This window comes from Odocoileus virginianus, chromosome 6 (assembly GCF_023699985.2).
Source record: "Odocoileus virginianus isolate 20LAN1187 ecotype Illinois chromosome 6, Ovbor_1.2, whole genome shotgun sequence".
Lineage (NCBI taxonomy): Eukaryota > Metazoa > Chordata > Mammalia > Artiodactyla > Cervidae > Odocoileus > Odocoileus virginianus.
In genome coordinates, this window is record NC_069679.1 from 5033834 (window position 1) to 5046883 (window position 13050).

At 34.4% G+C, this 13050-nt stretch overlaps 1 protein-coding gene across 1 annotated transcript in view; it reads right to left on the bottom strand.

Annotated features, from left to right (window-relative positions):
• Positions 1-13050, bottom strand: part of GPR137C (G protein-coupled receptor 137C) — a 59446-nt gene that overhangs the window by 2914 nt on the left and 43482 nt on the right. The window contains exons 4-6 of the mRNA XM_070468616.1: positions 3508-3657; positions 2141-2266; positions 1856-1974 (exon numbers count right to left, since the gene is read on the bottom strand). Coding sequence (XP_070324717.1) covers positions 1856-1974; positions 2141-2266; positions 3508-3657 — 395 coding nt within the window. The remainder of the gene's footprint in view (positions 1-1855; positions 1975-2140; positions 2267-3507; positions 3658-13050) is intronic.

Below are 13050 nucleotides of genomic sequence, written 5' to 3' on the forward strand. Positions count from 1 at the left end.
TTCTAGTTCTCAATGAATTATGTTCTTTGCCAAATAATGGCTTCCTACAAAATTCAATAACTTATATCTAATATCCTTGATTCTATATCACATATTAGAAAAGGATGAATAAAGACCATTCAAAATTAGTAAAACTTGATTATCAGATGATAATAATAATAGTAATATAGTGCTTATTATTACTGGGCTTTATTCTAGGACATACATATGTATGTTTACACACACATGCACTCAATCTTTACAACAATCCTATCAGATAGGTTCTATTATTATCCCTATTTTACAGATGAACTTAAAAGCTTTTGCACAACAAAGGAAACTATAAGCAAGGTGAAAAGACAGCCCTCAGATTGGGAGAAAATAATAGCAAACGAAGCAACAGACAAAGGATTAATCTTAAAAATATACAAGCAACTCCTCCAGCTCAACTCCAGAAAAATAAATGACCCAATCAAAAAATGGGCCAAAGAACTCAACAGACATTTCTCCAAGGAAGACATACAGATGGCTAACAAACACATGAAAAGATGCTCAACATCACTCATTATCAGAGAAATGCAAATCAAAACCACAATGAGGTACCATTATACGCCAGTCAGGATGGCTGCTATCCAAAAGTCTACAAGCAATAAATGCTGGAGAGGGTGTGGAGAAAAGGGAACCCTCTTACACTGTTGGTGGGAATGCAAATTAGTACAGCCACTATGGAAAACAGTGTGGAGATTTCTTAAAAAGCTGGAAATAGAACTGCCATATGACCCAGCAATCCCACTTCTGGGCATACACACCAAGGAAACCAGATCTGAAAGAGCCACATGCACCCCAATGTTCATCGCAGCACTGTTTATAATAGCCAGGACATGGAAGCAACCCAGATGCCCATCAGCAGATGAATGGATGAGGAAGCTGTGGTACATATACACCATGGAATATTACTCAGCCATTAAAAAGAATTCATTTGAATCAGTTCTAATGAGATGGATGAAACTGGAGCCCATTATACAGAGCGAAGTAAGCCAGAAAGATAAAGACCATTACAGTATACTAACACATATATATGGACTTTAGAAAGATGGTAACGATAACCCTATATGCAAAACAGAAAAAGAGACTCAGATGTATGGAACAGACTTGTGGACTCTGGGAGAAGGCGAGGGTGGGATGTTTCAGGAGAACAGCATTGAAACATGTATATTATCTAGGGTGAAACAGATCACCAGCCTAGGTTGGGTGCATGAGACAAGTGCTCGGGCCTGGTGCACTGGGAAGACCCAGAGGGATCGGGTGGAGAAAACAGACAAAAGATTGAGGTTAACTTGTCCAGATGAAGTGAGGATTAGAGAAAATACTATATCAAACTCAAAGCATTATGTAATGTGCATTAAGGCTTTCTCTTTGCACTGATACAAAGCTAAAATGGTATGGACTTGTAATGATTTTGGAACAAGGAGGGCACTGAAGATTTCTTATAGTAACTAAGCTTCCTAGGAGTTTTATTTAGGGTTTCTCTGTGGATTTTGAACAGCACAGTAGATATGGAAACATATATAATCACTATAATAGTATTTCTTCTCTGCTCACCAACCCCCATCAGCTTTGAACTAACGAGGGATCCTGAAATGAAAGGGTGCCATTTTACCCCCAAAGGCATTTCTCAAATAAAGGTAACATATGGACTTAGGAGCAGATGATAATTCTTTATAGTACAGGTCTCATCGTGGGTTTAACATCTACTGTTCTATGCGCCAATGTTAAATGATCTTATATATTGATATGTATCAGCAAATCACCCTTTTCATATTTGGGTTAAAGCTTTTTAAAAAAATCTATGTTGGTACTAATTCAGTGCAACTACCTTCCTTCTCTTGAACTTCCCAGTCTTGGCAAGTCATCATCACTATCATATCGTCTCGGATTGTCGAAGAAGTATGCTCTGGAACTATAACTGTGACTATTTATCATGCCAGCAGGTGCCTGTGAACAATGTAGTAGATAGAATATGAAGATTTACTTTTCAACTAAGAAAGGAGGTTGAGACCTATAATCCTTTTTAGTTTTTGCCAAAAATAGAAAATCAATATAAATGTTCTATTATTTTTAAAAATAAGAGCAGGCATTAGGTAATGTTATGATATCATACCAAATTCTGGTTTAATCTCTGTGCCCGGAAAAACAGTACCACTGACCATGCTGGCACATGTTCCCACAGAAAGAGGACCATTCCAAATACAATATACTCTTCTCCACTTACGTCTTTTACGTGAGCCTGTGAATAGAATATGGTCGAGCAGTTTTAAAATCAGTCTTACATGTAAGGAATCACCCTCCACAAACAACTTGCTTCAGGTAGGGTAAGTTAAAAGATCAACTTACAAGCACATAGAACTCTAAATTAATTTTCCATATTTTATGGCTTCTCATGTAATGATATTTATTCTTTAAAGATCATAAAATGCTTTGATGTTAAGTAGAATAAAGAGGTATTAACTTTTTCAACACATCAATTTATGAAAATATTTTTAACACATGGGTAGTGGTGTGGGTGGTTTAGGTCCCATAGTCTGAGGAGGGTTATAGAAGAGACTACAGGTTCCAGCTCCTCCAAAGGCAAAATAATTGCACTTACCCTGAGTTACACCTGTAGAGAAATGTAACATGCAAGTCGCTCAGCTCTGTTGCTATTTAAAAACATGCTTTTGGGCTTAAATCCCATGTTGAATTTGTTTCTATTCAAATAGATGTGGGGAAAGAGAAATGGGAAAGGAGTGAAGGGAATCTGCCACACGGAACCAAATGTGAAAATTCCTTCTTTGAAAGATAATTAAAATTCTGATAAAATAGCATTCCAGAATGCTTAAATTCAGTACAAAGTTAAATAAATATAAATAAAGATATGACATGCACCTAGGTCAGACTATTTCTAGCAGAAGGATGGAGAATGCTGGGAGGTCAAATATGCATAGCAAGGGTACCAGGAGTCACTAGAGAAAACACCTAGATACCCAAGGAACTATGAAAGCACTCCCATTTTCAAGACTGACAATGTCAGATTTTCATAAAAGCCATACATCTAAAACTGAGCCAAATATTTAGGTTATATGTAGTTCTTGGGTAAGAGAGAATTAATTTCATCCTAGCAAATTAAAGACATAACCATATTTACTAGCTAATGACAGAATATCAGCTTATCTAGAGATACTTAAACAATATCCTTTACAAATTAGTAAAATAGATTTATAACCAATAGATTTAATGTTAATATTATGCTGTTAATATTATTCACAAAAAGAAAAGAAAATACTACTTTGGGAGAAGTTCTCTCTGAAGAATGATTTCAACTGCCACATATGAATGACAATTTTTAAACATAGAACTTTGAAGTATGATTACTGATAGTGGCTAGAGATTCCATAAAAGTGTTTGTAAGTCAAACACTTAAAACATTCTCCTAGTCAGGCTAACTTCATTATCATACACTTAGATTCGCAATACATGCTAGATTCTTACCTTATCCGAAAGGTTATCCCAGCCATAATTAAATGGGCTTTCTAATGTATCCTGAGATATGGTGATCACCACCAAATTATAACATGCTCTTGAAGAGTACAGAAGAATGACCACAGAGCCTACGACAACAGTCTGGCATAGAGACATACCCTAAAAGAAATAAAAGTCATCATCACAATAGCCTACACATTTGTCATGATATATATTGTCCACATACAATATAGTCACCTCTTGCAATGTACCCCTAGAAAACGCTGAGTGAGTGCCAGTTGAAATCAATTCTTGATTATCATGCTTTACAATTCCTATTTTTAGAACCACTTGTGTTTCAACTACCCTGTTAATACATGTAAGTTTTTTGTCAACTTGCCTAGCAGCAGCTGGAGGAAGATTTTTGTTCAGCCAAGGTTACCTTACTTCCTTAAGTAATATATGAATAAACAAGTTGGCAAATGATCGATGTTAATCAGAGAGGTAGTTTAGGCACAATGAGAAAAGAATGGGAAATAGAAACATTAGTCCATTTGATACACTTAATTTCCAATAAGAAGCAAAATTAGAATAGAAACAATTCCTGTACTATTTGCTTTGTTCTATTAGAGTTGATGTTAATCCTCTGTTGATATTGTTATGTTGATGGCAAAATGATGCAGGCACCCAAATGCACTTTCAAATCCAAAATATTTTAATACTAAAGCTTTCACCATTTCCTGAAATATAGAAAGAAAGCCTAATATAACAGTGGTTATAACAGTGGTTGTCAACTAGAATGTATATATTGGAGAAGGGTGTGGTATCCACTTTTGCAGAGATTCTTAACCTGAAATATTTGAATACAGCTGGTTTTCTTTGTAATCCTATTTATTTTAAAGACATTATTCTGAAAAGTGACACAACTACCAAACATATTGTGAAAAACACCTAATACGGTGTTTTGGAAGTTTGTATTTTAGTGTCACAATGATTAAGCGGAAATGATGGCATTCACCACACAAGGGTCAGGGCTGCTGGATGATTGACAATTTATAGGAGAGTTCTCCACATAAGAGAATTCTCTGACCTTTATAACTTCCTCTTGGACATTTATGAAGATGAAAAACTTATGCATAATGAACTGAGCCAGAACCCAAATCTGTTTTAAATATAAAGTTTATGCTTATCTAGTTTTAAATAGATGCCAACATATCCAGAAACACACATAGCATGTAAGTTGAGGGAAATTTGTCCTTTGTTTTTTGTTCGGACCTTTATCAAGAACAGTCAAATATTTCAGAAAGGTGTGAAAGTGACAGCAATACTGCTTGTGGTATATAGTGCAAAAGCAACACACCTGTCACAGTCTGCATTCATAGTCTCATTCACAATTTCTATGTGTAGATACAAGCATCTGACCACTATAGCATACCCTCAAATCTACACATTCAAGTATTTATTAATTACTTTCCTTTTATTTTCTCATTATATTACAATTAGGGCAGTTGCACTGAATTTTTGAAGTTATGTGTGCATGTATATTAAACAATCTATTAATTTCAGCATAGAAATAGGTTATTAAAATTTATGAGAAGGTTTCAATGGGTTTGGTAGGATTGAGAAATATTATAACTGACATGCTCATAAGAACAACACATTTTTAGAGGTGAATAAGAAGAAAGCAAACTTAAAGACGAAATATATCTTGAAAGATTTTGGGATAGCAATAGCGTATCTTCTCTGAGCTAACTCACTATTACAGCAAAAAGTATGTGTGAAAATAAAATCCTAGCAAGATTAAATTTTTTAATCAAGACTAAGCTTTTCCACAATGTGCATTTTTATTGTGCATATTTATTATGAATCCAAAAAAAATGTTGCTAATAAAAAGCTAATCTAAAAGCAATCCAGTTTCCATTTTAAAAATACTATATTATTACAGAAAAGTTAAGTAACAAGAAAAGTTAGAATGCTGTAAGCATTATCATCCTTTAATATGCTGCTGCTGCTGCTAAGTCGCTTCAGCTGTGTCCGACTCTGTGCGACCCCATAGACGGCAGCCCACCAGGCTCCCCCGTCCCTGGGATTCTCCAGGTAAGAACACTGGAGTGGGTTGCCATTTCCTTCTCCAATGCATGAAAGTGAAAAATGAAAGTGAGGTCGCTCAGTTGTGTCCGACTTGTAGCGACCCCATGGACTGCAGCCTACCAGGCTCCTCTGTCCATGGGATTTTTCAGGCAAGAGTACTGGAGTGGGGTGCCATTGCCTTCTGCAATCCTTTAATATAACCATAAGTAAATTTATAGTTACTGCTTTAGAAATACTATGACTTCTAAAAGTAATAACATCTTATAATATGGAGTTTCTCTACTTACACTTGTAAATATTAGAAAAAACTGCAAAGAAGTGTGAGCAAAGAATAGTATCAGAGCAATTAGCAAAGCAAAATTGCAGCCAAATTACATACATATAATAGAGAAAGAAGTCCACCAATTTAGAAAACAAATTAAGATTCTTCCCACAAAATATAGGATCATAAAACAAAAGATAAGCCACATGGAAAGTGCTATTGGAAAGTTAGAGAAAATTTTTCTAAATTGAATAGTCATGACAAACAATTCCCTCAGGAGCAATCCTCAAAGAATGATTCTCCCTTCCTCTACTTCAGACATCTGCAAACCATTGTTTTAGTAATTCCACACTTGACAAGTAAAGAAGAGTTAGACCTCACTCCAGTATGCTTACCATTGACTAGAGTTCAGTATTTGTTTATAGGTACTTTTAGGACGCAGATATGCAGAAACCTCAACTTACCATTTATTGAATTTTGACAACTGGTGTATACAAACAAAGAACATTACCATCACTCTCGAATGTTCTCTGACATCCGTTCCCACCAGCCAACCCCTCAGACACGAATATTCCCCTGCTTTTGTTTTAACCACAACTTAGTTCTGCCTACTCTAGAACTTCACATAAATGGAATTATAGAATATGAACTCTTGTGTAGGTAGGTATCACTCACTCCACATGTTTTGAGATTCATCCATGCTGTTGGATGTACCAGTAGTTAGGTCTTTGCACTGCTGAGGTGGACAATGAACGTGACCAACTCCTGGTTTGCTCAAAAGTTTCCTAGTTAAAAAACTTTCCTAGTTTTAGCACTGAAAGTCCCATATTCCAGAAATCCTTTGAGTCCCTGGCAAACCAGGACAGTTAACCCCACTAATTCCACTGTATAATTACATGAATGTGTTTATATGAGAATTTGTTTATCCACTTTTTCTGTTGATGGACTGTTTCTGTGAATGGTCTTACTCAAATCTTTTTGTGGACATATTCTTTTGCTTTTCTTGGGTAAATACCTCAGAATGGAATTGCTGGGTCATGTGATAGGTTTAAGTCCAGCTGTATAAGAAACTGCCAGATCTTTCCCCAAAATGGATGTACAATTTTATATTTCCAACAAAATATGAGAGTTCCAGTTGTTCCAATTCCTAGATAACATTTGGAGTTGTCAATCTCTTTAATTTTAACCATGCTGTGGATATTTTGGTTTTAATTTGCATTTCCTCAGATGACTAACGATACTGTGTTTATTGGCCATTTGTATATCTTCTTTGTGAAAAGTCTGTTCATATCTTTGACCATTTTTAAATTGGGCTGTCTTTTAAAAAATTATTGAGTTGTAGACACTCCCTGCATATATTGGAAATGATTCATTGTCAGATGTATGCATTGCAAATATTTCCCTAAAATCTGTGGTTTGCCTTAGCATTTTCTTAGTCTTGCCTTTTGATGGGAAAATTTAATTTTAATTAAGTCTAATTTATTATTATTCTTTTGTGATTACGTTCAATGACCTGCTTAAGAGATTTTCAAAAGGAAATTAGTCCTGAATATTCATTGGAAGGACTGATGCTAAAGCTGAAACTCCAATACTTTGGCCACCTCATACGAAAACTGACTCATTGGAAGAGACCCTGATACTGGGAAAGATTGAAGGCAGAAGAAGGGGATAATAGAGGATGAGATGGTTGGATGGTATCACTGACTCAATGGACATTGAGCAAGCTCTGGGAGTTGGTGATGGACAGGGAAGCCCAGCGTACTGCAGTCCATGGGATCGCAGGGAGTCAGACATGACTGAGTGACTGAACTGAAGAGATCTTTGCCTGTACCCAAACTGTAAAGATAATCTCTTATGTTTAGTTTTAAAAGCTTTAGACTTTTTTGAACTGTATTTAAATTTGTGACCCGTTTTGAATTTTTGTGTGTATATGAGATGCAGCTAGAGGTTCATTTTATTTCATGTGGATATCCAGTTGTTCCAGCACCACTAGCTTTCCCTTTGAATTGTTTTAGCACCTTTGTCAAAACTCAAGATTATTTAAGTGTGGATTGTTTCCAGGCTATTATGTTTGTCTATGTCTTAATTACTATGGTTTTACACTAAGTTTCAAAGTCATGTGTTCTAACTCTTCTTTTTCAGAATTACCTTCTGCATTGTTCACTACAATAACTGTTAGCCACATGTATTTACATAATCACATTTAAACATGTTAAATTAAAAGATCAGTTCCTTTGTAGCACTAGTCCTCTTTCAAGTGCTCCATAGTTACATATTGGCTAGTACAGATATATAATATTTTTATCATCACAGAAAGTTCTATTGGAAAGCACTACTTTTTAAAAGTATTTTAGGTCCTTTCTATACCCATATAAATTTTAGAATAAATTTGTCAATTTCTGTTTTTTAAAGCTGCAAGGTGCAATTATAATTGGGATTGCATTTTACTGATAGATCTTTTGTGGGGAGAATTGTCATCTTAAAAATACTGTATCTTCTAATCCATAAATAATGGTCTTCAATGATTTAGATCTTTCTCTCAGCAACATGTAATAGTTTTCAGTATAGAGGTACTGCTTGTTTTTTGCAAAATAGATTCCTAAGTATTTTGGTTTCTTTATGCTATAGAATTGCTTTTTGAATTTAATTTTCCAACTGACTATATCTGGTATATAGGAAAATCATGTAATTTTGCATTTTGACCTTGTATCCTGAGAACTTGCTATATTCATGATTCTTCAGGATGCTCTACTTAAGCAACCATGTTATCTGCAATTAGTTTTCTTTCTTTTTTTTTTGATGGGCTAGGTGGTTTTTTAAAAAATATTAACTTATTTTAATCAGAGTATAATTAGTTTACAATATTGTGATGGTTTCTGCCATACATCAACATGAATCGGCCACAGGTATACATGTGTCCCCCCATCCTGAATCCCCTTCCCGCCTCCCTCCCCACCCTATCCCTCTGGGTTGTCCTATTATACAGAGTGAATTAAGTCAGAAAGAGAAAGTCAAATACTGCATATTAATGCATGCATATATATGGAATTTAGAAAGATGGTACCGAAGATCCTATATGCAGGGCAGCAAAGGAGTCATAGATGTAAAAAACAGTTTTACTTCTTAATTTCTAATTTTATACCTTCTGTTTTTGTTTTATTGGACTACTGAATAGAAATGGTGAGAATGGACTTCCTTGCTTTGTTTCCAACCTTAAGGGCAAAACATTCAATACTTTCAGTGTGACACAGATTGCAGGTTTTTTAGAGATGTCTTTTATCAGGTTGAGGAACATTCCTTCTATTCCCTATTGGCTTAAAGTTTCATTGCACATATTTAAATTTAATAAATAAATTTATTTAATAAATTTAATTATTTTTAAATCATGAAGGGTGCTGAATTTTGTCAGATGTTTTTGCTACACCTATTCAAATGATTATTTATCTTTTCTCTTTTGTTCTCTCAATGTAGTGAATTACATTGATTGACTGATTTTCAAATGTTAAATCAGTGTTGCTAGATTCTGTATCTCTAAGTATAAGAGATTACAAGTGTGTGCTCAGTCACTTCAGTCGTGTCCAACTCTGTGTGACCCTATGGACTGCAGCCTGCCAGGCTCCTCTATCCATGGGGTTATTCTGGCATGAATATTGCAGTGGATTGCCATGCCCTCTTCCAGGGGATCTTCCTAACCCCGGGATTGAACCTACATCTCCTGAGGCTCATGAATTGGGACTGAGCATAGGACGATAAAAGCTCCAACTATGATTGTGGGGATTTTTATCCCTTTATTTCTTACTACCTGGTAAGTTCCTCCTCTTTATTCCTACTATTTGGTTTCATATACACATCTGTTATTTTTATGTGTTTGATGAACTGTACCTCTTTATATTTGGTAATATTCTTTGCTTAACTTTTATATCTGGTAATACCCTTTGTCTTGACAACTCTTTTGCTTAATATTAAAGTGCCTTCTTACACTTATTGAATGAGTAGTATATCAGTTTTCTTGTTCAACTTATATCTATCTTTATATTTAAAGTGCCTTCTGAAGTCACAGTATAGATGGGTCTTGTTTTGTTTTTTTTTTTTAAATTCATTTTGACAGTCTCTACCTTTTAACAGGAGTGTTTAGTCCATTAACATTTACTATAATTAGTGATATGTTTAAATTTAGGTCTTACATTTTACTATTTGCATATTTATTTGTTGTTCCCCTATCCATTATTTCCTGCATCTTTTGGTTAATTGAATATCTTTTAGAACTCCATTTTAATTTATCTATTGAACTTTTAACTATACTTTTCTATTCCTTGTTGTTTTCTTTTTGCCTTAAGTGGTTGCTCTAGGGCAGCAGTCCTTAAAGTGTGGTCTCGGGATCTTAAAAATCAAAATCAAGATGATTAAAAACAAGAGTACTAAGATGTTATTTGCCTATTATATTTTCATTCTCTTTTGTATATACAGCAGAGTTTTCCAGAGACTTTATGATATGTGATGGTGTCAACACTCTGTATACATGTGTGTTCTTGTGTTTTCTATTAATAGGTTCCTGATATAATAGATTTAGGGTATATACACATCCATTTTCAGAGATTAACTCAGCTTGTTCTCTGTATCTTTATTGGGTTCTTGTTAATTTTCTTTAATTATACCTGATATACCTGCTAAAACCTCATTATTATCAAACAGTTAGGTTTATTTTCTTTTTTGGCAATGCCCATAACATGGTCTGTGGGTTCCTAGCTCCCAATCAGGGATCAAACCCATAGCCCCTGCAGTGGAAGCATGGAGTTTTAACCACCAGACCATCAGGAAAATCCCCAAACAAGTAGTTATTCTGAAATCCTAGAAGAAAAGAAGAGAAAGGGGGACTTCCCTGGTAATCCAGTGGTTAGGACTTGATGTTTTCACTGCCGTGGCCTGGGTTCAAACTCAGGTTGGGGAACTAAGATCCAGCAAGCCACAGGGTGTAGCCAAAAGAAAAAAAAAATGAAATGAAATCCTAAATTTTTCCTTGTATCTACATGGCAGCACAATAAGACTAGGTAGAATTAATATATTTGTTTCATAATATTTAAGCATTTAAATAACTTAAAATATTAAATTTAATATTAAACTCATTTTAGAAATTAATCACATGTTACTCTAAAATGAAAAATTATAATTGTTTTCATATTTAAGAATGGATTATTGGCTTAGGAATGGGGACTTATCTTTTTATTGGTACAAAGTTTCAGTATGGGATGATGAAGATGATCTGGAGATGGACAGTGGTGATGGTTACACAGCAATGTAAATGTACTTTATGTCCCTGAACTGTACATTTAAAAATGGTTAAAATCATAAATTTTATGTTATATATATTCATTAGAATAACAAATATTTTTCTCTACACACAGCTTTTCTGTTTACTTCTAAGATACTGAGAAAGTTGAAAGTGTTAGAATTCTCTGACTCAGTGAAGAAAGAAATCTATATAAAGTAACTGGGTGACACTGATTTCCTGTTTTATCAAATGAAATGCAATGAGCTTTATAAATGTTAATAATTTACCTTATTGTCTTTTGCGACAGAACATTATGTCCAAGTTAAGCTGCAGCATCATTTTGAGATCAATCATTCAGAGATTAAAGCAAAACAATTGTAATTGTAAATGCAGGTGTGGTGAGCATTTAAATGCCACAAATTGTTTTTATAACTTTCCAAACTAGAAATTAAAAAACCATTCAGGCACTTTATAGGCTAAGTTGTTATACTGCATTGGTTGGCAAACCAATCACAATAGCCGAGAGACTAGTAAAGCCTTGAAAAGTTAACATTGTTGAATGCCTCCTGGATGAAACATGCATTACCATTTTCCAATATAGAAATTTACTAATTCAAAGATTTAGCTAAAAACAGTGATTTAATGTCTTATCAATAGACTTGTGTTACTGTGTTTGCCTTAAAAATAAATAAATCTGATATAGCAGGACTAATTTTGTTTGTATTCATTTGGTGTCAGCACCAGCTAATCATACAAGATACTCTTATGTCAATGCCTGAGAAGTAGCACTGAAATATTCGAAGTGTTGAAAATTCTTCTGATTATTTATGCTGGGCCAGTTGCGCTGATAGTCTCACCTACGGTACAGAAACAATCGATGGTAAAACTGTGGGCTGGAGCACAAATCAATGCAGTGGTACCAAAGAGTATTATGTTCTTTACTACTATGCACTCCCAGTTAAAAAAGAAAGTTCATTTAAGAATATCCCTGATGAAACAGTGAAAATATTTATTAAGTATTGACCCCCCAGTACCTATCTATTTAATACTATGTGTGAAGAGATAGGATATGCATTGAAGTGATTCTGCTGTATACTGAAGCACAGTAGTTGTCTTGAGGAGAAGCACTTATGTGGTTGTTTGACTTGTGAGCTGAACTTATGAGCCACTTTTTTCATGAAACCCCATTTTCTACTTAACAGACAGCTATGGCAGACAAACAACGGTCATTTAGACTTGGTTAATAAGCATACTTCTTTTTTCAAAAATAAATGAAATGAGTATGTCATGTCAAAGAAAACATCTAATAATATTTATTGCCAATGATGAAATATGAACTTTCAAGTCAAAATTAGAATTTTTGAAAACTTGTAAGTACCTGTATCCACTGTAAGACTGGCAGCTTCCCAAACTTAAATACTTTCTTTGATGGGGTTGGTGGTAGTATTAACAAAAGTGATTCTGGATATTGTCTAATGAAATGTATCAACATTTTGAAGATCTGTGACCACTCTTTTCCTGTGATCAATGCATGATGTTATAACTCATTCAAAGTGTTAAGACAGACCAATGGAGAGTACAGAAAGTTCACTAATATGGCTTTAGATTCTATATGGCAACTAACCTTTAAGAAACCTCCACTTCAGAGTTTTGGTGTAGTATTAAAGAAGAATATCCACAATTATCTGAAAAGGCTATTTAAATTCTCCTCCATTTTCCAACTACATATATGTGTGAGGATGGATTTTCTTCATATACTTCAACCTAAACAACATATCACAACAGATTGAATGCAGAAGCAGATATGAAAATCCAGATGTCTTCTATTAAGTCAGACATTAAAGAGATTTCAAAATGTATAACAATGTCAATCTTTTCACTAACTTACTTTTGTTTTGGAAAACATAATTATCTAGCATAAAAACATTTTATTCATGTTAACATAGAATAG